Source organism: Nerophis ophidion, linkage group LG27 (genome assembly GCF_033978795.1).
Source record: "Nerophis ophidion isolate RoL-2023_Sa linkage group LG27, RoL_Noph_v1.0, whole genome shotgun sequence".
NCBI lineage: Eukaryota > Metazoa > Chordata > Actinopteri > Syngnathiformes > Syngnathidae > Nerophis > Nerophis ophidion.
The window spans coordinates 15,949,478-15,973,782 of NC_084637.1; the positions used below are offsets into that span (position 1 = coordinate 15,949,478).

A 24,305-nucleotide genomic window follows, 5' to 3' on the forward strand; every position below is an offset into this window, starting at 1 on the left:
TACATTTCCCACAATGCATCGGTGGTTCCCGGAAGCGTCGACGTGTTTTCGAGACTCTCCAGGAAGCGTCATAAACAGCTACACAAACCACCCAAGAAAAGTGGGTTTCCCTCAGGTAAGGATAACAACAAAAAAGGTAAAACAACGCAAAAAACGAAATACCATTGTTCAACGGCTTTTATGCAACGCATTGTCTTGGCTTAAATAAAAACGACATGGCCTTCACATACTGTGACTGTTGTAGTTAGCAGAAAGCTAAGTGTCTGCTAGCCAGTATAATATCCATCCATCCATTTCCTACCGCTTATTCCCTTTTTGGGGTCGCGGAGACGCTGGCGCCTATCTCAGCTACAATCGGGCGGAAGGTGGCGTACACCCTGGACAAGTCGCCACCTAATCGCAGCAGTGTAATATCAAGTGTGGAAATAATTTCCTTTTGTTTCGATAATTCGGTTGAATAAAGCCTCTCTTGTTGGATATTGTCGAACATGTGTTGACTCAAAAGGGGATATCCAGGCTTACAGTTAATCAAATAACAATACGGTACCATGAATTGATTAACGTGGACCCCGACTTAAACAAGTTAAAAAACTTATTCGGGTGTTACCATTTAGTTGTCAATTGTACGAAATATATACTGTACTGTGCAATCTACTAAAAAAGTATAAACCGATAAGATATATCGACTAATATCAACACTCTATCTAGTGGAGTTACCATGGTACATAAATATCAGCTGTCTACGGTGGCCCATAGGGGCACACGTTTGATTGATTGATTGATACTTTTATTAGTAGATTACACAGTTCAGTACATTTTCCGTACAATTGACCACTAAATGGTAACACCCCAATAAGTTTTTCAACTTGTTTAAGTCGGGGTCCACGTTAATCAATTCATGGTACAAATATATACTATCAGCATAATACAGTCATCACACAAGTTATTCATCATAGTATATACATTGAATTATTTACAATCCGGGGGGTGGGATGAGGAGCTTTGGTTTATCAGTACTTCAGTCATCAACAATTGCATCAACAGAGAAATGGACATTGAAACAGAGTAGGTCTTACTTAGTAGGATATATATGTACAGCCACCAGAGAACATAGTGAGTTCAGATAGCATAAGAACAAGTATATACATTAGAAGTACATTTGATTATTTACACTAGGTTGTTTATAATCCGGGGAGATGGGATGTGAATGGAGCAGGGTATTAGTAAAGTGTTGAAGTTGCCTGGAGGTGTTGATTTAGAGCGGTTTTGAAGGAGGATAGAGATGCACTTACTTTTATACCTGTTGGGAGTGCATTCCACATTGATGTGGCATAGAAAGAGAATGAGTTAAGACCTTTTTTTAGATCGGAATCTGGGTTTAATGTGGTTTGTGGAGGTCCCCCTGGTGTTGTGGTTATGGTGGTCAATTACGTTAAGGAAGTAGTTCGACATGTACTTCGGTATCAGGGAGGTGTAGCGGATTTTATAGACTAGGCTCAGTGCAAGTTGTTTAACTCTGTCCTCCACCCTGAGCCAGCCCACTTTGGAGAAGTGGGTTGGATTGAGGTGTGATCTGGGATGGAGGTCTAAAAGTAACCGGACTAGCTTATTCTGGGATGTTTGGAGTCTAGATTTGAGGGTTTTGGAGGTGCTGGGGTACCAGGAGGTGCAAGCGTAATCGAAGAAGGGGTGAATGAGAGTTCCCGCTAGAATCCTCAAGGTGCTTTTGTTGACCAGAGAGGCGATTCTGTAGAGGAATCTCGTTCTTTGGATAACATTTTTGATTACCTTGGTTGCCAATACATCATGCATCCATCCATCCACATAAAACAAAAACACACGGACATCTTAAACAAATAGAAGGGTGTGATTATATGTATCATGTGTTAAAGGCCTACTGAAATGAGATTTTCTTATTTAAACGGGGATAGCAGGTCCATTCTATGTGTCATACTTGATCATTTTGCGATATTGCCATATTTTTGCTGAAAGGATTTACAGGGATGGGAATTTTCCGCGGATCCGCCGCCAGGGTCATTTATATAATATAATACCAATGTGTGAAGGCACCAGCTCTACTATCAGCTGACGACATCAACCAATGACTGTGGCCGTAATAGGCGTCTGCACGCGTCTGCACCAATGACATTGCCCGTTATAGGCGTCTGCACGCGTCGTTTGCCGACAATATCTAGTCCCTGATCCTCAATTATTGTGAGCGTTTCTGAACTCGTATTCTGTTTATATTGGTTGTGTTTATCGGCGACTAATCTGGAAAGAAAACACAGTAGCTCTCAATTAACATGTTTCTTTATTGACAAAACAGACATGGTTAAGCTTATTCAAGATAGGAATACCTCATTAGCGAAATATATCGATAAGGGCGTGAGAAACAAATGGAACTGGGCATGGCTTGATATATCGATCAAACTGAAGGTGAAGATTAACAACGATATCGTAGAAGTAGACGAACTGATCAGCGATTTCATTGCAAAGTGCGATGAACCGGGATGTGCTCAGTGCTTATATTGCAAGGACCAGGGACTGCGTGGCGCAGTGGGAGATTAGCCGTGCGTAACCCGAGCGTCCCTGGTTCAAATCCCCACCTAGTACCAACCTCGACATGTTTGTTGTGTCCTGAGCATGACACTTCACCCTTGCTCCTGATGGGTGCTGGTGTGCGCCTTGCATGGCAGCTCCCTCCATCAGTGTGTGAATGTAAATGTGGAAGTAGTGTCAAAGCGCTTTGAGTACCTTGAAGGTAGAAAAGCGCTATACAAGTACAACCCATTTATTTATTTGACTTTGTGAACTATGGATCTTGGGAAAGGTGGCACTCTTTGACCACGCGAAATCGGCAAGGCATCTAAGTAAAGTGAGTTTACGGAGAAGTAATTTTTCACTGGGATCTGCCTTCAAGCTGAAGTCAAACATCGTCACAAATGCAGCCTCAAATCAACTATCGAAGCCTCCCACCTCCGACTCGGCTCCTCTCACACCAATTTATGACAGACGAGTCCATTCAGAGGTACAATACACAATCTTATGTATTTCAAAATTTTTATATTTTGAATTCTGGTTAATTTATTTGTTGGCCTATTTTTTTCTATAATCCAAAAGTGTGCAAGAATTTGATATATGTGTAAACTTGTATACTTAAATTTCATCACATGATACATTTTTATGAAAATATTTGCTAATAAATGTGAAATTTTGGTCAGGAGAATATTGTTGGATTTTGACTCAAAATAGCAGGAAATGCATCCTAAGCTAACATAGATTTCAAAATTTTTATGGGGGTGCATGCCCCCAGACCCCCCTAGCAGGCAAGTGCATATGTGCATTTAGGGGGCACTCCACAAAACGGTGTTTTAGGATTGAAAAATTTTCAGCTGATTTTGTAAATCTTCATTCCCATCCCTGGATTTAGTAGAGAACATCAACGATAAAGTTCGCAACTTTTGGTCGCTAATAAAAAAGCCCTGCCTTTACCGGAAGTAGCAGACGATGTGCGCGTTACGTCACGGGTTGCAGGGCTCTTCACATCCTCACATTGTTTACAATCATAGCCACCAGCAGCGAGAGTGATTCGGACCGATAAAGCGACAATTTCCCCATTAATTTGAGCAAGGATGAAAGATTCGTGGATGAGGCTATTGAGAGTGAAGGACTAGAAGAAAAAAAAAGGTGATTGCAGTGGGAGCGATTCAGATGTTATTAGACACATTTACTAGGATAATTCTGGAAAATCCCTTATCTGCCTATTGTTTTAGTGAGATTATACAGTACCTGAAAGTCGGAGGTGTGTGGCCACGGGTGTGTTGACCGCCAGTGTCTGCGTGGGAGGAGGTAATAGTCCGCGGCAGCTGCAGGAGGACGCATCCGACGCAGGTTCCGCTCATAACTACGATAAGAGCCAACTTATTACCACAATTTTCTCACCGAAACCTGCTGGTTGACATGTGGTCGGGATCCATGTTCGCTTGACCGCTCTGTTAAACATGGAAACACCGGATGTGTTTGTGTGGCTAAAGGCTAAAAGCTTCCCACCTCCATCTTTCTACTTTGACTTCTCCATTATTAATTGAACAAATTGCAAAAGATTCAGCAACACAGATGTCCAGAATAATGTGTAATTATACGATTAAAGCAGACTACTTATAGCTTGGATCGGGCTGGAAAATAATGTCCGCTACAACCCGAGACGTCAAACGCACGCGTCATCATACCGCGACATTTTCAACACCACACTTTATTTAAAATTGCAATTTAGTAAACTAAAAAGGCCGTATTGGCATGTGTTGCAATGTTAATATTTCATCATTGATATATAAGCTATCAGACTGCGTGGTCGGTAGTAGTGGGTTTCAGTAGGCCTTTAATTCAAGGCTAAAGCAAAATATAGATATATATATCGTGTATCGCGATATGGCCTAAAAATATCAAGATATTAAAAAGGCCATATCGCCCAGCCCTAATATGATATACACAACAAACCAAGACACGCACAACAACAAACTTTCAAAACGACAACTACCGTCACATAAAGTAGAAAGACACGCAAAGCTAGCCTTAAGGTTATTGCCATAACCTTTCTGTTTTGGACAGTCCTGTGTGTTTTGAGCATGTTTAGCATTTATCTTTTGTATTTTGTTCTGATTTTGCTGAGTTTATGTGATTGCAGTATTTGGTTGATGGTAGTTTGCATGTTCTCCCCGAGACTGCGTGGGTTCCCTCCGCGACTCGTCCAGTATCACTGGAGGGTGAGGAATAGCTAAACATGCTACAATACACATCATAGGGGATCCGAGAAGCCATTCCAACCGCTAAAGCTAGCGGTCTTCAATGTCTGTTTTGGACAGTCCTGTGTGTTTTGGGCATGTTTAGCATTTATCTTTTGTATTTTGTTCTGATTTTGCAGAGTTTATGTGATTGCAGTATTTGGTTGATGGTAGTTTGCATGTTCTCCCCGTGACTGCTTGGGTTCCCTCCACCCGAATGCTGCTGAGATAGGCTCCAGCACCCCCGCAACCCCGAACGGGACAAGCGGTAGAAAAATGGATGGATGGATGTTGTTGCACGTTTTCAAACCCGGTTGACCCTCGTCGTTGTCATTACCACACCTGGTGCATACTAGTCGACGATAGAGCTTTTAACACTGTGGTCAAATTGTGATAATGCATGTTGATGACACATTCTGGCTGTGTCCTGCAATTTTGACCAACAGGCGATCAAAGGTGTCCTCATCGCAATGCTGCGTCTTTGCTTATAGCCTAGTCTACCATAAATTGATTAACGTGGACCCTGAATTAAACAAGTTGAAAAACTTATTGGGGTGTTACCATTTAGTGGTCAATTGTACGGAATATGTACTGTACTGTGCAATCTACTAATAAACGTCTCAATCAGTCAATCAATCAAAGATAATCTCACTCTGCAGTGCAAATAAACTCTTTCTCACAAGTAGCAGTATCACTGGAGGGTGAGGAATAGCTAAACATGCTACAATACACATTATAGGGCAGGGGTAGGGAACTTATGACTCTAGAGCCAGATGTGGCTCTTTTGATGACTGCATCTGGCTCTCAGATAAAGCTGAGCTGACATTGCTTAACACAAAAAGTAATGAATAATTCCGCTAGTAATTACAGTGTTAAAAATAACGTTCAAATTATAAAACAGTCTCATGCATTTTAATCCAACCATCTGTTTTGTATCACACCTGTTCAAGAAGTCGCATTAATGGTAAGAAATATTATATTTATTATTGGTTGGCTTTAGAATAACAATGTTATTAAAAAGAAAAAGAGACTTATTATACTCTAAAAATGTTGGTCTTACTTGAAAATGCACACATTTAATTGTATTCAGTGTTAAAAAATATTATATGTCTCTCAAGGAAATACATTTTAAAATATTTGGCTTTCATGGCTCTCTCAGCCAAAAAGGTTCCCGACCCCTTTTATAGGGGATCCCAGAAGCCATGCCAACCGCTAAAGCTAGAGATCTTCAATGTATAAAAGGTTGGGTGCATCAATACAAATGTTACATTTGGCGTTGGGGGTTGTTGGTTTGGACCCCAGGATGCAGAGACAATAGAGGTATAGCGCAGGTAAAAATGTATTTGGTGGCAAATAGGAACTAGACATAAAAAAATAGAAGTCTCAACACAGGAAATAACAATGGTGGAAACACAGGCAAAGAACTGGCGTTCATGGCAACAAATATTGACGATAATAATATTAAGTATATTATCAGTATATGGTCGGTAATATCGTGGTAAGTTTGAAATTTAGTTTTATCACAAAACCGTTTTTCTCTTTTTTTTATTGTTTACGAACTCAGTAAATAAGACTTTAAATTATTTAAATACAAGCCCGAGTAGTGTTTGCTTAGGCTTAGCTAATTTGCACTATTGACTTAATTTTTTTATGTAAAAGGAAATAATTTGAATATTTGATTGTTATTGTTACACAACCATCCTTTGTTTTTGTTTGATTGTAATTGTGATCGAAAATGTAATAATTCATTAATCTTGAAAATTCAAAGTATCAGTACCAGCATTGATATGACCAATACAGCCTTGTAAATTCTTGTTTTATATTGGATCTATACCCAAATTTGCAGTATTGCTCAAAACTAATGTAAAATATCCAATCAACGGAAGAATAAATGTTTTTTTACATTTCAACAGATGTGTAGATAAAACCATGTTACAACAGAAAATAGCTAGATATTAACAGTAAATTATCAAGTAGATGGATAATATTTTTTATGACATAATAAAACTGGAAATTATGCAATGTTACCTCATACTCAGCAGTCAAATTAGGAGCCTTCGTTACCTGTTTTGAAATGATTCTATTATCGTTTATTTGCAAAATAACATATTGTGATATTATCATTATTGCAAGAGGCTGTGATATATATTTTGCGATATAGATTTCAAGCCATGTATACTAACTGCAGTACTGCTCTTACAGTGGGGCAAAAAAGTATTTAGTCAGCCACCGATTGTGAAAGTTCTCTCACTTAAAATGATGACAGAGGTCTGTAATTTTCATCATAGGTACACTTCAACTGTAAGAGACAGAATGTGAAAATAAAATCCACAAATTCACATTGTAGGAATTTTAAAGAATTTATTTGTAAATTATGGTGGAAGATGAGTATTTGGTCAACCATTCAAAGTTCTCACTGATGGAAGGAGGTTTTGGCTCAAAATCTCACGATACATGGCTCCATTCATTCTTTCCTTAACACGGATCAATAGTCCTGTCCCCTTAGCAGAAAAACAGCCCCAAAGCATGATGTTTCCACCCCCATGCTTCACAGTAGGTGTGGTGTTCTTGGGATGCAACTCAGTATTCTTCTTCCTCCAAACACGACGAGTTGAGTTTATACCAAAAAGTTCTATTTTGGTTTCATCTGACCACATGACATTCTCCCATGTGCTCTCTGGCAAACCTCAGACGGACCTGGACATGCACTGGCTTAAGCAGGGGGACACGTCTGGCACTGCAGGATTCCCTGTCGGCGTAGTGTGTTACTGATGGTAACATTTGTTACTTTGGTCCCAGCTCTCTGCAGGTCTTTCACCAAGTCCCCCCGTGTGGTTCTGGGATTTTTGCTCCCCGTTCTCATGATCTTTTTGACCCCACGGGATGAGATCTTGCGTGGAGCCCCAGATCGAGGGAGATTATCAGTGGTCTTGCATGTCTTCCATTTTCTGATAATTGCTCCCACAGTTGATTTTTTCACACCAAGCTGCTTGCCTATTGTAGATTCACTCTTCCCAGTCTGCTGCAGGTCTACAATTCTTTTCCTGGTGTCCTTCGACAGCTCTTTGGTCTTGGCCATAGTGGAGTTTGGAGTCTGACTGTTTGAGGCTGTGGACAGGTGTCTTTTATACAGATAACAAGTTCAAACAAGTGCCATTAATACAGGTAACGAGTGGAGGACAGAAAAGCTTCTTAAAGAAGAAGTTACAGGTCTGTGAGAGCCAGAGATCTTACTTGTTTGAAGTGACCAAATACTTATTTTCCACCATAATTTACAAATAAATTCTTTAAAATTCCTACAATGTGAATTCTTGGATTTATTTTCACATTCTGTCTCTCACAATTGAAGTCTACCTATGATGAAAATTACAGACCTCTGTCATAATTTTAAGTGGGAGAACTTGCACAATCGGTGGCTGACTAAATACTTTTTTGCCCCACTGTGCTTTTTAGAGCGATGTTGCCAACCACCAGCCAGCACAGCAATGGTGCCCCTGGTTCCAGAGATGCCGCTCGTCACACTGCGGGCGCCAAACGCTACAAGTACCTGCGCCGACTGCTCCATTTCAGGCAGATGGACTTTGAATTTGCCCTGTGGCAGATGCTTTATTTGTTCACGTCGCCACAGAGAGTCTACCGCAACTTCCACTACAGGAAACAGACTAAGGACCAGTGGGCCAGGGACGACCCTGCTTTCCTCGTCGTGCTCAGCGTGTGGCTATGTGGCAAGTCGGCCATTGTTTGATGATTCTTGTTCCCATGTGAGGCGAGCAAGACTGATCTTTTCCCGCCTTGTTTTTCTATCACAGTGTCAACAATAGGCTTTGGCCTGGTGCTGGACATGGGCATTCTTGAGACATTGAAGCTGCTGTTGTGGGTTGTCTTCGTGGATTGCATAGGAGTCGGACTCCTTATATCAACTCTCATGTGGTGAGTCACAGTCCTATGTTGTGTTTGCCTGAATTCAACTTCAGTGGTGACCATTTTGGATATTTACAGGGTGATAACAAACAAATACTTGCTGAAGAACCCGGGTCGAGATTTTGACGTGGAGTGGGGTTACGCCTTTGATGTTCACCTCAACGCTTTCTACCCGCTCCTCGTCATTCTGCACTTCCTGCAGCTTTTCTTCATCAACCGTGAGTAGATGTTCTCTTGTCAGTGTGAGTAAATTATTTAAACATTATATATATAATCTCTGTTTGTGGTTATATTTTATTCCAGATTTGGTGGTGATTAACCACGACTGGTTCCTGGGATACTTTGTTGGGAACACACTGTGGCTTGTAGCCATTGGTTATTATCTTTATATCACTTTCTTGGGGTACAATGGTGAGTCCCTTTCCTGTTTGAATATACTTCAGCGAATGTGTTTGATTTAAAATAACATGAGGAGAAACAGTCAAAAGCAGGGCTTCTTAAAGTGACACATTTTACAGACAAAATAAGCATACCTCAGATTACAACATTAAACAAAAAAACGAAGAAAAAAACAGAACTCGCCCAAATCCCCTCCAAAATCGGGACTTTTTCAAGATTTCTAAAGCCCTCAAAAAGGTTTTGGTTGGCGAAATAATCAGAGCAATGTTAATACACAATATAATAAATAAATACCTCAAGGGTTCCGATAATATACTATACACATTTTCTTTGATTAGAATAAAATTGCCCTTATTGTCATTGTGCATCATAACAACAATATAAATGGGGTGCTCACACAAAAGGGACAAGCAGTGCAAAAACACAAGCATCCATCCATTTTCTACCGCTTATTGACAGCAAATATGTACAAACAAGGCAATCAAGAGTGCTAAAAATGCTAATATGCTGAAAACAGAAAACTGCACACAATTAAAAAATACATACATGCCCAATAAAATGTTCATTCTTAGTAGGGCTGTGAATCTTTGGGTGTCCCACGATTTGATTCAATATCGATTCTTGGGGTCACGATTCGATAATATATCGATTTTTTTCGATTCGATTCTCGATTCAAAATCGATATTTTTCCGATTCAAACGATTCTGTATTCATTCAATACATAGGATTTCAGCAGGATCTACCCCAGTCTGCTGACATGCAAGCAGAGTAGTAGATTTAAAAAAAAAAAAAGCTTTTATGATTTAAACGACAATGTTTTCTAGATTGATTGCAATAATGTAAATTTTTTTTAAACTGTTAAACAAACCAACGATATGACTTATTTAATGTTTGTGAAAATATTGGACACAGTGTGTTGTCAAGCTTATGAGATGCGATGCAAGTGTAAGCCACTGTGACACTATTGTTCTTTATTTTTTATTTTTATAAATGTCTAATGATAATGTCAATGAGGGATTTTTAATCACTGCTATGCTGAAATTATAACTAATATTGATACTGTTGTTGATAATATTCATTTTTGTTTCACTACTTTTGGTTTGTTCTGTGTCGTGTTTGTGTCTTCTCAAGTGCTCTGTTTATTGCAGTTCTGAGTGTTGCTGGGTCAGGTTTGGTTTTGGAATTGGATTGCATTGTTATGGTATTGCTGTGTAGTGGTTTGTTGGATTGATAAAAAAACAAACGATTTTTTAGAAATGACAATCGATTCTGAATCGCACAACGTATTCCATTCGATTCGTATTCGAATCTATTTTTTCCTACACCCCTAATTCTTAGTAATGTATATTGCACATGTCCAGTAGAGGGTGGGTTGTCAAATATTTTCATCCATCCATCCATTTCCTACCGCTTGTCCCTTGATGAAATACACATGTTGCACAAAGCTAAATTATGGATGTTAGCATATATGTAGCATATAGTGATTAATCTACGTCAGGGGTGTCCAAAGTGCCACCCAGGGGCCATTTGCGGCCTGCAGCTAATTTTTTTTAACTGCCCACCGCACATTCTAAAGAGTCTATTAAAAAAAATCCATAATAAGTGGAATAAAAGAGCAGGTGAAATGTAACGAGAAAAAGTTGCAATGTTGACACTAATAACATACATACATACATACATACATATATATATATATATGTATGTATGTATGTATTTGTATGTATGTATTTATGTATGTATGTTTTATATATATATGTATATATATATATACTGTATATACATGCATGCATGTGTGGGGAAAAAAATCACAAGACTACTTCATCGCTACAGAACTGTTTCATGAGTGGTTTCCTCAATCATCAGGAGATTGAGGGAATCATCTTCTGATGATTGAGGGAACTCCTCATGAAACAGTTCTGTAGCGATGAAGTAGTCTTGTGGTTTCTTCCCACTCATGTATGTATTGCTTCTCTACCACGGTATCGAGCACTTTTTTCTGGATAATCTAATTAAGATATATATATATATATATATATTTTAAAGCTATTTTTTAGTTCATAGTCACAGGAAAGCTGGATTCTACGTATCCCTGAAAAACCTTCACAACTGGTGTTTTGTTTTCCCCTCTCGAGTCGTCAATGAAGCAACCACACATTTTAGAACTATGATGACATGATTGATAGGTTCTTTAGATTTAATGAGCCCTCTTTTAAGAGTGTCCTCCTGTCTCCTTTGTTCACACAGTTCTGCCATTCCTGAAAAACACGGTGGTACTTCTCTACCCCTTCGCCTTGCTCGCAATCCTCTACATCCTCTCTGTCTCGCTGGGCTGGAACTTCACTCAGCGTCTCTGTTGGTTTTACAAGTACCGAGTCCAGTAGGACCGCTTGTCTCCAGTTTGCACACAGCATCAAAGTGACAATGGACGCCTTTGCGGGACAGTCGCTGGAACAATTGCGACTCTTTCAACACTCCCGTTTCCTGTTTGGGTTGGACACGCCCATTTGTACTAAAAACAAGGGCGCACGGGAGCTTCAGTTCTTTTTGTATGATTTGTAAATATAATTTTGGCTAGTTGTAATATATATATAAAGACAAAGAAGTGCTTGAGAAAAGTCAAAAATCTACTTATTGAAGTAGGAAAAAAAGCAGTGTACATTCCACAGCGTTTTCAATAAAGTTTTATTGACTTTCAAAATCCAAGATGGGTTTTTGTTGTGGGAATTACTTTTCCACAATTCTATTCCTACAATCAGTCTGCATGCAAAACACAACAATGTGGAATAGCTAGAAGCTCAGCGACTACTTCAGTGCGTTTATCAGCAGTTGCTTGAACACCTCGATGTCTATTTTCTTCAAGATGGTGACCTTGTGCTTCTTGTGCAGCACGTCGATGTAATCCAGGACCATCATGCCTCTGGTGTGTTGTCCTTCCAGCTCCACGGTCACAGCCACCTGCACCAGCAAGACCACAGACATTTTCATCCTGTCGTCCTGCGCTACCGCTTCAGAGTGGCCGACGACGGTGTTACCTCCTCGCTTTCTGTCACCAAGTTGTCGCAGATGGCCGCGGCCACAGCGTAGGTGTCGCAGGTGTTGAACCCGGGTCCTGCCACCAGCTCCTTTTGAAAGCGGTCCGTTTGCGCTATCTGCAGTGTCGCCAGATCAAAGATTACAATTCTTACAGCTGTTTTAAACGACCAACCCCGTTTCCATATGAGTTGGGAAATTGTGTTAGATGTAAATACAAACGAAATACAATGATTTGCATTTTCAACCCATATTCAGTTGAATATGCTATAAAGAAAAGATATTTGAGGTTCAAACTGATAGACCTTTTTTTTGTTTTGCAAATCATCAACGTTAGAATTTGATACCAGCAACACGTGACAAAGAAGTTGGGAAAGGTGGCAATAGAGACTGATAAAGTTGAGGAATGCTCATCAAACACTTATTTGGAACATTGCACAGGCTAATTGGGAACAGGTGGGTGCCATGATTGGGTATAAAAACAGCTTCCCAAAAAATGCTCAGTCTTTCACAAGAAAGGATGGGGCAAGGTACACCCCGTTGTCCACAACTGTGTGAGCAAATAGTCAAACACTTTAAGAACAACGTTTCTTAAAGTGCAATTGCAAGAAATTTCGGGATTTCAACATCTACGGTCCATAATATCATCAAAAGGTTCAGAGAATCTGGAGAAATCACTCCACGTAAGCGGCATGGCCGGAAACCAACATTGAATGACCATGACTTTCGATCCTTCAGATGGCACTGTATCAAAAACCGACATCAATCTCTAAAGGATATCACCACATGGCCTCAGGAACACTTAAGAAAACTACTGTCACTAAATACAATTCGTCGCTACATCTGTAAGTGCAAGTTAAAGCTCTACTATGCAAAGCGAAAGCCATTTATCAACAACATCCAGAAACGGCGTCGGCTTCTCTGGGCCCGAGATCATCTAAGATGGACTGATGCGAAGTGGAAAAATGTTCTGTTGTCATCCGGACCAAAGGGAAAGCGAACCATCCAGACTGTTATCGACGCAAAGTTCAAAAGCCAGCATCTGATGGTATGGGGGTGCATTAGTGCCCAAAGCATGGGTAACTTACACATCTGTGAAGGCACCATTAATGCTGAAAGGTACATACAGGTTTTGGAACAACATATGCTGCCATTTATGCGCCGTCTTTTTCATGGACGCCCCTGCTTATTTCAGCAAGACAATGCCAAGCCACATTCAGCACGTGTTTTAACAGCGTGGCTTCGTAAAAACCAGTGCGGGTACTTTCCTGGCCCGCCTGCAGTCCAGACCTGTCTCCCATCGAAAATGTGTGGCGCATTATGAAGCGTAAAATACGACAGCGGAGACCCCGAACTGTTCAACGACTGAAGCTCTACATAAAACAAGAATGGGAAATAATTCCACTTTCAAAGCTTCAACAATTAGTTTCCTCAGTTCCCAAACGTTTATTGAGTGATGTTTAAAGAAAAGGTGATGTAACACAGTGGTGAACATGTCCTTTCCCAACTACTTTGGCACGTGTTGCAGCCATGAAATTCGAAGTTAATTATTATTTGCAAAAAAATATAAAGTTTGAAATTGAACATCAAATATCTTGTGTTTGTATTGCTTTCAATTGAATATGGGTTGAAAAGGATTTGCAAATCACCGTTTATATTTACATCTAACACAATTTCCCAACTCATATGGAAACAGGGTTTGTAGAAGTGAATTATGGCTTTGCACCTTTTAGGGCCCAAAACGGGCATGACGTGTTTCACCAGGGAGTTTTTCATACAAACAATACACTACTTTCTCTTAAAAACTCTTTCAGCCTCATTGATTCCCAATATAACTGTTATTTTTTTTACTGACTATATATAATATTACTATGCTTTTTCCTTAAACAAACGAATCTCATTCTCACCAATTGAAAAACTGAAAATATTATTTTAGTGTAATTGTGCCTCGGAACCACCAGATGGCAACAGAAAAGGAGTATCATTTTTAGAGCTTTGATGAGCGTAAATGAAAAGTATCTTGGGCAGGTATATACAATACAGGCCAAAAATATGGACACACCTCATTCAATGCGTTTTCTTTAAGCATTTAAGTCCCATCTTAAAACTCATTTGTATACTCTAGTCTTTAAATAGACCAGTTGATGGTCTCCTGCTGGCCCCACTATGGACTGGACCCTCACTATTATTTTAGATCCACTACATACTTATAGTACACATCTGCAGTCCTCTCAAAGGTTTCTCATGGTCATCCCGCTGAGTTGAGTTTTTCCTTGAACTGATGTGGGTTGAACCGAGGATGTCGTCGTGGCTTGTGGAGCCCTTTGAGACACTTGATCTAGGTCCATATAAATAAACATTGATTGATTTATTTTCATGACTATTTACATTGTAGATTTTCAATGAAAGCATCAAAACTAGGAATGAACACATGTGAGTTAACTTAACAAAAAAATAGTGAAAAAACTGAAAATCAATCAATCAATCAATGTTTACTTATATAGCCCTAAATCACTAGTGTCTCAAAGGGCTGCACAAACCACTACGACATCCTCGGTAGGCCCACATAAGGGCAAGGAAAACTCACACCCAGTGGGACATCGGTGACAATAATGACCCAGTGGGACGTCGGTGACAATGATGACTATGAGAACCTTGGAGAGGAGGAAAGCAATGGATGTCGAGCGGGTCTAACATGATACTGTGAAAGTTCAATCCATAATGGATCCAACACAGTCGGGAGAGTCCAGTCCAAAGCGGATCCAACACAGCAGCGAGAGTCCCATTCACAGCGGAGCCAGCAGGAAACCATCCCAAGCGGAGGCAGATCAGCAGCGCAGAGATGTCCCCAGCCGATACACAGGCGAGCAGTACATGGCCACCGTATCGGACCGGACCCCCTCCACAAGGGAGAGTGGGACATAGAAGAAAAAGAAAAGAAACGGCAGATCAACTAGTCTATAAAGGGAGTCTATTTAAAGGCTAGAGTATACAAATGAGTTTTAAGGTGAGACTTAAATGCTTCTTAAATGCTTCTACTTAAATGCTTCTAAAACACGTTTTATATTTTAGTTTCTTCAAAATAGCCACCCTTTAATCTGATTACGGTTTTGCACACTCTTGGCATTCTCTCGATGAGTTCCAAAAGGTAGTCACCTGAAATGGTTTTCACTTCACAGGTGTACTTGAAGCTCATCGAGATAATGCCAAGAGTGGGCAAAACCGTAATCAGATTAAAGGGTGGCTATTTTGAAGAAACTAGAATATAAAACGTTTTTTCAGTTTTTTCACTATTTTTTTGTTAAGTACATAACTCCACATGTGTTCATTCATAGTTTCGATGCTTTCAGTGACAATCTACAATGTAAATAGTCATGGAAATAAAGAAAACCCATTGAATGAGAAGGTGTGTCCAAACTTTTGGCCTGTACTGTATATAAAGTTAAAGTTGAAGTACCAATGATTGTCACACACACACTAGGTGTGGTAAATTTTTTCCTCTGCATTTGACCCATCCCCTTGATCACCCCCTGGGAAGTGAGGGGAGCAGTGAGCAGCAGCGGTGCCGCGCCCGGGAATCATTTATGGTAATTTAACCCCCAATTCCAACCCTTGATGCTGAGTGCCAAGCAGGGAGGTAGTAGGTCCCATTTTTATAGTCTTTGGTATGACTCGGCCGGGTTTTGAACTCACAACCTACCGATCTCAGGGCGGGTAGTTTAACCACTAGGCCACCGAGTAGGTTTATGTATATGGTAGATATATACAAAATAAAATAAGTCCTGCCTACTTTCTCTCTCATTCTCAGTCAGTTGGAACTGTAAAAAATAATCCTTTATTGAACCCGAAAAGGGCAAGTGGTAGAAAATGGATGGACTACTCAAAATCAATGTGATGAATTATTGCCCTATTCAAATATTTTACCCTGCAATTTATTTCTAGAAATGATAACATATTTTGTTTTTTCCTTTATAAAAAAAGGTATTTTTTGACAAACAAAAACCTTAGAAAAACATACAAATCAATAGACAGATCTGAAGTTGATATATTTTAAGCTTTGAAATAAAAAATAAAAAAACAACTTTTATGAGCGGATCCAAAAGTGTGTAAGGGTTAAATCTGCATGCATATTTTACCTTGCGGGTGTGGGCTGAGATCGACTCCATGAAACGAGCCTTTGGCGTCTTTTGGGCCAGCCATGTGTCACAAAAGCTCTGAAGCACACAAGTACATTCTTTGTCAAAGTTATTTGTACTGGACCACACCTGGGCAAATCAAGGCCCGGGGGCCACATGCGGCCCGTTAAGCTTTTCAATCTGGCCCGCCGGACATTCCCAAATATTTTTTTTAGATGTTTAAGATGGAAAGGGTAGCTGCCATTATGATGTGCACTCATGTTTTCTAATGACCATAAAACTTGAACTATACAACTGTCACTTTGTGGACTATGCGGTTTGTTTTTCCGGAAGGCAAAGGGAAGTTGGCGCGGGCAAGACATGAATGTAAGTACATATTTATTAATAACACTAACAAACTACAAAAAAAGAAGCAAACTAAAGGCGCGCACAATGGCGGAGAACAAACTTGACTAATGAAAACAAAAGACTAGCACAAAAGCAGAACTATGGACAAAAAACAAAAGACAGTAACTGTGGCATTAATAAACAAAACTTAACGTGGCATGACAAGAAGCAAAACTATGGATCGGCATGAGTGACAGAGCATGGCATGACGTGGGTAAAGGTAAAGTCGCCAGGCTGACTACCTGGCAACTACGGGTTTAAATAATGCTGTGGCGATTAGTGACAGGTGTGCGAGTGCAAAACGTGAGACAGGTGCGTGACATAAGGACAGGTGAAAACCAATGGGTAGTCATGGAAACAAAACAAACAAGCAAGTGCAAAAACAGGAACTGAGTGTCCAAAAAAAAAAAAGCACATGGCCAAACAAAAACATGATCAACAGACATGACAACAACATATTTCAATGGTTGGAATCTGCGCTTTTGCATGATATTTTACTGACTAGTGTTGTCCTGATACCTATATTATTTTGATACTTTTCGGTACTTTGATACTTTTGTACATAAAGGGGACTAGAAAATATTGCATCATTAGCTTTATTTTAATTTTAATATGATTCATTAGCATTATTGACTTTATTTTAACAAAAAATCTTAGGGTGTGGCGGACCGGTACATTTCAGAGGCGGTATGGTACCGAATACGATTCATTAATATCGTGGTGCTATACTAATACCCGTATACCGTACAACCCTACTAGTTACTATGGTAATCTACACCACAGCAGCTCAGATGAGGCACCAAGCCGTGTGGGTGGGGAGCGTTTCCACAGAGTGTTTCCAGAGCGGCCTGCCTGAAATGCGGGTGCCAGGGACAGACGTGGAAGGAGATTTTTACAAGAAAGTTTTAAAGCTTAGTGATATATCACATATATCAGATTGTAGATGTTCTTTGTTTTTTTTTACCCTTCACGTTCATATTTCGCTGAGTTTGATGCATTTTTGTTGCATTTGGCTTGATTGTAAAATATGTCGATCGAGAGGGTCGGTGTGACGTTCATATGTTCTCAATATTCAAGGTTTTATCGTTTATAGAAAAAAAAAATCCATTCCGTTTTTAAGGTGGTCTGTGAAATTTTTTTTAGCATTCAATCAGACTTTATTGTGAGGTTTTGTATTACTATAGTTTTCCTAATAATAGATAAACCCGCCCCCAGACACATTTTTTTCTCAAAATTTGGCTCCCGAGTCAAAATAATTGCCCAGGCCGGTACTGGACAGTGGTAGCTCTGTTTTTGTGGCTAATCATTTTCAAAAGGAATACAAAAAAAACAAAAAATTTTTTGCAAATCCAAGAAGAGCTACACGAACGCCACCTTAATACTTTTGTACCAGGGTGGAGCAACAATTGTGGGCCCCTCATCCCTCCCTAAACCTAAATGCCACACACTTCTTATGTTTACATGTACTAAGAAACTAATTATTACCTGGATTTGGTTAAAGCCAGCTTTTACAAACACAACCTCGATTAGGTTTTTGAGTTTTAAAAGATGGGTTTAACATATGTAGAACGTAATCTAGATCAGTGATTATCAATCTGTGGTACATGAACTACTGGCTCCATCTAGTGGTAAGCCAAAGAGTCATTTATTTAAATATTCAAACACAGTGTTACTGTTCAAAGTGTGTGTAATGTTACAGTGACCAAAAATATTAAACATACTTGCAAAAGATAACTTCTGTCTTGTCTTTAATGAATATTTAGGCCTACTAGGCTACTGTATGGTATTGTTGGTCATTAGAAAGTCATTTTTCCTGAGGTGGTACTTGGTGGAAACAGTTTGAGAACCATGGCCCTAGATTTGAAAAAAAAGCTTGTGTTTTTTTTTGTTTGCGCTAACGAATTTAATATAAAGTTCCTAGAATAGGAATTGAAATAATCATATAACATTATTATTTATTTATTTTTCCTTTAACTTTTTTAAATTTATTTCCAGCAATTACATTTAATAAAATTAAAGTACAAGGTAGACAATACACAATAATATAATTAATATAATGCTATATAATTATTAATTTATTCATCCTTTTTTAGACAATACATAATATAAATTAATATAATGCTATATAATTATTTATTTATTCATCCTTTTTTTACTTTCATGTCAAGTTTTCCAGTACTTCATAGTGCAAAATAGAGATGGATAATACAGATCATAATAATACATTGTTATTATTTTGATTACATTGTCATTAGTTCTCGTTCTTTAAAACCTAGTGATGCTTGCGTTTCTAACTTTAATCAAGGATCCTTGAACGCACCACAGTTATGGACAATGAGATGCAAAAGTGAAAGGTGCAAAAACTTTTTACGCTGCCTGTCTATTTTTTTTTTTACCTCTTTTCTTACATATTTAAATGGAAAAAAAACATCTTCAAACTTTACAAAAGCCTAACCTCCTCTGCCCCCAAAAAATAAATACGGTATTCTAATTTGATAACTGATTACCGGTATAGAGATATATTTTGTTTTGTTTGTACTTTGTAGAGATATCTTACTGCAAATTACTATGAGTTATTTATGGTGAAGCTGGATTTGCTAATAGTAGAGCTAATATTTTTTTAGTTATTTGTCCCGTAAGACTTTAAAAGTGGGCTATTCTTTTCCTTCAGCCTGATTTTTCTTATAGAAAAAAGTCGTTTTATATCATTCAATTATTATTCATATAACTTAATTCAGATAAAAAAAGTGGCGTGTCTCACCCAGGGCAGGCTGTTCCTGCAGCTGAATTCCCAGGAAGCGATTGTGGTCGGACAGGTGTAACAATCCAGCACGATGTAGGCGGCCTCCGGGTCGGCCAGGAAGTTGAACTCTCCACACGCTGTCGTGTTCCCTCTGGCTGCGAACGTGGCAAAATAAAAGACGTCTTTCAGAGCCTATCTGGGTCGTAACTGATGACTGACAGGCTGCGTACATTCAATGTTGCCTCCCATGATGTAGAGCCCCTTCAGCTTGGTGGGCAAGGTGGGGTCCATTTTGACTGCCAGGGCCAAGTTGGTGAGGGGCCCTGTAGCAACCAGGCTCACCTGCACACACATTTCAAATGCTTGGTTTGCGTTGTTTGAAAAAGTATATCTACACTCATAATTAAAGTATTAAAAATGCATACAAACAGTGGCGGTTGTAGTTTCTAGAAACCCCTGAGCGAGACCCCATTTTGGGCAAATTCTCGCAAATAAGTAATAATAATTAATAATAAATAAACAAATAAATGTGTGACTTTTTTTTGCCTTTCAGCCCTGCGGCGCCCCCTATAGCAGGGGTCATTAACGCGGTGCCCGCGGGCACCAGGTCGCCCGTAAGAACCAGATGAGTCGCCCGCTGGCCTGTTCTAAAAATAGCTCAAATAGCAGCACTTACCAGTGAGCTGCCTCTATTTTTTTAATTTTATTTATTTACTAGCAAGCTGGTCTCGCTTTGCTCGACATTTTTAATTCCAAGATAGACAAAACTCAAATAGAATTTGAAAATCCAAGAAAATATTTTAAAGACTTGGTCTTCACTTTTTAAAATAAATTCATTTATTTTTTGACTTTGCTTCTTATAACTTTCAGAAAGACAATTTTAGAGAAATAATACAACCTTAAAAAATATTTTAGGATTTTTCAACACATATACCTTTTTGCCTTTTCAATTCCTTCCTCTTCTTTCCTGACAATTTAAATAAATGTTCAAGTAAATTTTGTAATTTTTATTGTAAAGAATAATACATGCATTTTAATTTAATTCTTCATTCTAGCTTCCGTTTTTTCGACGAAGAATATTTGTGAAATATTTCTTCAAACTTATTATGATGAAAATTCGAAAAATTTATTCTGGCAAATCTAGAAAATCTGTAGAATCAAATTAAAATGTTATTTCAAAGTCTTTTAAATTTCTTTTAACATTTTTGTTCTGGAAAATCTAGAAGAAATAATGATTTTGTTATAGCTTGATCCAATTTGTTATATATTCTAACAAAGTGCAGATTGGATTTTCACCTATTTAAAACATGTCATCAAAATTCTAAAATTAATCTTAATCAGGAAAAATGACTAATGATGTTCCATAAATTCTTTTTTAAATTTTTTCAAAAAGATTCGAATTAGCTAGTTTTTCTCTTCTTTTTTTTGGTTGAATTTTGAATTTTAAAGAGTCGAAATTGAAGATAAATTATGTCTCAAAATAAAATTTTCATTTTTTTTCGGTTTTCTCCACTTTTAAACCATTCAATTAAGTATTTTTTTCATCATTTATTCTCTACAAAAAACCTTCCGGATGAAAAACAGTACCGGTATTTTTTAAAAGAAGTACAATACCATTTGGAATTTATTAGAACCGATATACCGTACAACCCTAATACATACTTTTATTTTGTAGTGTGAAATTATAAAAAAAAAAATAGGCAGGACGAAGTGAAATGACTTAAGTGACAAGTGATGAGATTTTGGGGGTGATGCGGATCATTCAGGTTGTTTTACTGTCTGGTGTGAGCCGGTGCTTTTCTAATAGAGCCTTTTCCCGTCTTTTTGCGACTTTTGTGTTTAATTGTATTGCTTGAGGTGGCGACTTGTCCAGGGTGTACCCTGCCTTCCGCCCGATTGTAGCTGAGATAGGCGCCAGCGCCCCCCGCGACCCCAAAAGGGAATAAGCGGTAGAAAATGGATGGATGGATGTATTGCTTGAACAGAGATTCTCAAACTGTGGAACTCCATTTAGTGGTACGCCCTATAACAGGGGTTGGCAACCCAAAATGTTGAAAGAGCCATATTGGACCAAAAATACAAAAATAAAATCTGTCTGGAGCCGCAAAAAATTAAGCCATATTACATACAGATAGTGTGTCATGAGATATAAATTGAATTAAGGGGATTTAAAGGAAACTAAATGAGCTGAAATACAGCTACAAATGAGGCATAGTAATGCAATAGGTCAGGGGTCACCAACCTTTTTGAAACCAAGAGCTACTTCTTGGGTACTGATTAATGCAAAGGGCTACCAGTTTGATACACACTTAAAAAAATTGCCAGAAATAGCCAATTTGCTCAATTTACCTTTAATAAATAAATCTATATATATATATATATATATATATATATATATATATATATATATATTAAAAAAAAGGGTATTTCTGTCTGTCAGAAGGTTTTTTGTAGAGAATAAATGATGAAAAAAACACTTAATTGAACGGTTTAAAAGAGAAAACACGAAAAAAATTAAAATTTTATTTAGAAACATAGTTTATCTTCAATTTTGACTCTTTGAAATTAAAAATATGAAGAGAAAAACTAACTAATTCAAATATTTTTGAAAATTTTTTTTTTATAATTCATGGAACATCATTGGTAGTTTTTCCTGATTAAGATTAATTTTAAAGTTTTGATGACATGTTTTAAATAGGTTGAAATCCAATCTGCACTTTGTTAGAATATATAACAAATTGGATCAAGCTATATTTCTTACAAAGACAAATCCATTATGTCTTCTAGATTTTCCAGAACCAAAATTTTAAAAGAAATTCAAAAGAGTTTGAAATAAGATTTAAATTTGATTCCAAAGATTTTCTAGATTTCCCAAGAAATTTTTTATTTTATTTTAATCATAATTAAGTTTGAAGAAATATTTCACAAATATTCTTCCTTGAAAAAACAGAAGCTAAAATGAAGAATTAAATTCAAATGTATTTATTATTCTTTATAACAAAAACAATAAATTTACCTGAACATTGATTTAAATTGCCATGAAAGAAGAGGAAGGAATTGAAAAAGTAAAAAGATTTATGTGTTTAAAAATCCTAAAATAATTTTAAAAGTTGTGTTTTTTCTCTAAAATTGTCTTTCTGAAAGTTATAAGAAGCAAAGTAAAAAAAATAAATGTATTTATTTAAACAAGTGAAGACCAAGTCTTTCAAATATTTTTGGGATTTTCAAATTCTATTTGAGTTTTGTCTCTCTTAGAATTAAAAATGTCCAGCAAAGTGAGACCAGCTTGCTAGTAAATAAATACAATTTAAAAAATAGAGGCAGCTCACTGGTAAGTGCTGCTATTTGAGCTATTTTTAGAACAGGCCAGCGGGGGACTCATCTGGTCCTTACGGGCGACCTGGTGACCCCTGCAATATGTACATATAGCTAGCCTAAATAGCATGTTAGCATCGATTAGCTTTCAGTCATGCAGTGACCAAATATGTCTGATTAGCACACTGCACATAAGTCAATAACATCAACAAAACTCACTTTTGTGCATTCATGCGCAACGTTATAAGTTTGGTGGACAAAATGAGACCGAAAAAGAAGTGGCATAAATCACGTCTTAGAAAGTCGAAGAAAGTTATGCATGTAAAGCAGGGGTCACCAACGCAGTGCCCGTGGGCACCAGGTAGCCCGTAAGGACCAGATGAGTCGCCTGCTGGCCTGTTCTAAAAATAGCTCAAGTAGCAGCACTTACCAGTGAGCTGCCTCTATTTTTTAAGTTTCATTTATTTACTAGCAAGCTGGTCTCGCTTTGCTAGACATTTTTAATTCTAAGAGAGACAAAACTCAAATAGAATTTGAAAATCCAAGAAAATATTTTAAAGACTTGGTCGTCACTTGTTTAAATAAATTAATTATTTCTTTTACTTTGCTTCTTATAACTTTCAGAAAGACAATTTTAGAGAAAAAATACAACCTTATAAATGATTTTAGAATTTTTAAACACATATACCTTTTTACCTTTTAAATTCCTTCCTCTTCTTTCCTGACAATTTAAATCAATGTTTAAGTTTTTGGTTTTTTTTTGTTTTTTATTGTAAAAAATTCTTCATTTTAGCTTCTGTTTTTTCGACGAAGAATATTTGTGAAATATTTCTTCAAACTTATTACGATTAAAATTGAAAAAAATTATTCTGGCAAATCTAGAAAATCCGTAGAATCAAATTTAAATCTTATTTCAAAGTCTTTTGAATTTCTTTAAAAAATTTTGTTCTGGAAAATCTAGAAGAAATGATGATTTGTCTTTGTTAGAAATATAGCTCGGTCCAATTTGTTATATATTCTAAAAAAGTGCAGATTGGATTTTAACCTAATTAAAACGTCATCAAAATTCTAAAATGAATCTTAATCAGGAAAAATTACAAATGATGTTCGATAAATTATTTTTTAATTTTTTTTCAAAAAGATTCGAATTAGTTAGTTTTTCTATTAATTTTTTTCGGTTGAATTTTGAATTTTAAAGAGTCGAAATTGAAAATAAACTATGTTTCAAAATTTTATTTTCATTTTTTTTCGATTTTTCTCCTCTTTTAAACCGTTCGATTAAGTGTTTTTTTTTCATCATTTATTCTCTACAAAAAACCTTCCGTAAAAGGAAAAAAATGTACGACAGAATGTCAGACAGAAATACCCATTTTTTAAATATATATAGATTTATTTATTAAAGGTAAATTGAGCAAATTGTCTATTTCTGGCAATTTGTTTAAGTGTGTATCAAACTGGTAGCCCTTCGCATTAATCAGTACCCAAGAAGTAGCTCTTGGTTTCAAAAAGGTTGGTGACCCCTGATGTAAACAAACTAGGGTGGGTTCACGGATCGCCAAAATCAGAAGGACAAAACGGTGCTCGCCAAATACT

At 37.6% G+C, this 24,305-nt stretch overlaps 2 protein-coding genes across 5 annotated transcripts in view; one reads left to right on the forward strand and one right to left on the reverse strand.

The window, feature by feature from the left end:
- Positions 1-11,799, forward strand: unc50 (unc-50 homolog (C. elegans)). Of its 2 annotated transcripts, none has more exons than XM_061889906.1 (6): positions 1-115; positions 8,235-8,506; positions 8,591-8,711; positions 8,781-8,920; positions 9,006-9,113; positions 11,346-11,799. In XM_061889906.1, the coding sequence occupies exons 2-6, from the start codon at positions 8,239-8,241 to the stop codon at positions 11,480-11,482; spliced, it is 774 nt and encodes a 257-aa protein (XP_061745890.1). In that variant the 5' UTR covers positions 1-115; positions 8,235-8,238; the 3' UTR covers positions 11,483-11,799. The 2 variants fall into 2 exon arrangements, with proteins under 2 accessions (XP_061745890.1, XP_061745891.1); XM_061889907.1 differs by having other exon boundaries at positions 54-136.
- The window catches only part of LOC133544504 (inosine-uridine preferring nucleoside hydrolase-like), a 19,669-nt gene continuing 7,130 nt past the window's right edge, over positions 11,767-24,305 (reverse strand). For all 3 annotated transcript variants that reach the window (XM_061889904.1, XM_061889905.1, XM_061889903.1), the window contains 5 exons: positions 19,628-19,739; positions 19,416-19,552; positions 16,268-16,345; positions 12,134-12,250; positions 11,767-12,056 (listed from right to left, as the gene is read on the reverse strand). In XM_061889904.1, the coding sequence (XP_061745888.1) occupies positions 11,904-12,056; positions 12,134-12,250; positions 16,268-16,345; positions 19,416-19,552; positions 19,628-19,739 (597 nt within the window). In that variant the 3' untranslated portion in view covers positions 11,767-11,903. The remainder of the gene's footprint in view (positions 12,057-12,133; positions 12,251-16,267; positions 16,346-19,415; positions 19,553-19,627; positions 19,740-24,305) is intronic.

Excerpts from the sequence above, each read along its gene's own strand:
- unc50 (XM_061889906.1), top strand. The coding sequence starts at position 8,239 with ATGTTGCCAACCACCAGCCAGCACAGCAATGGTGCCCCTGGTTCCAGA. Across the intron at positions 8,712-8,780 it reads CTTATATCAACTCTCATGTG|GGTGATAACAAACAAATACT; the intron begins GTGAGTCACAGT and ends GGATATTTACAG. Across the intron at positions 8,921-9,005 it reads GCAGCTTTTCTTCATCAACC|ATTTGGTGGTGATTAACCAC; the intron begins GTGAGTAGATGT and ends ATTTTATTCCAG.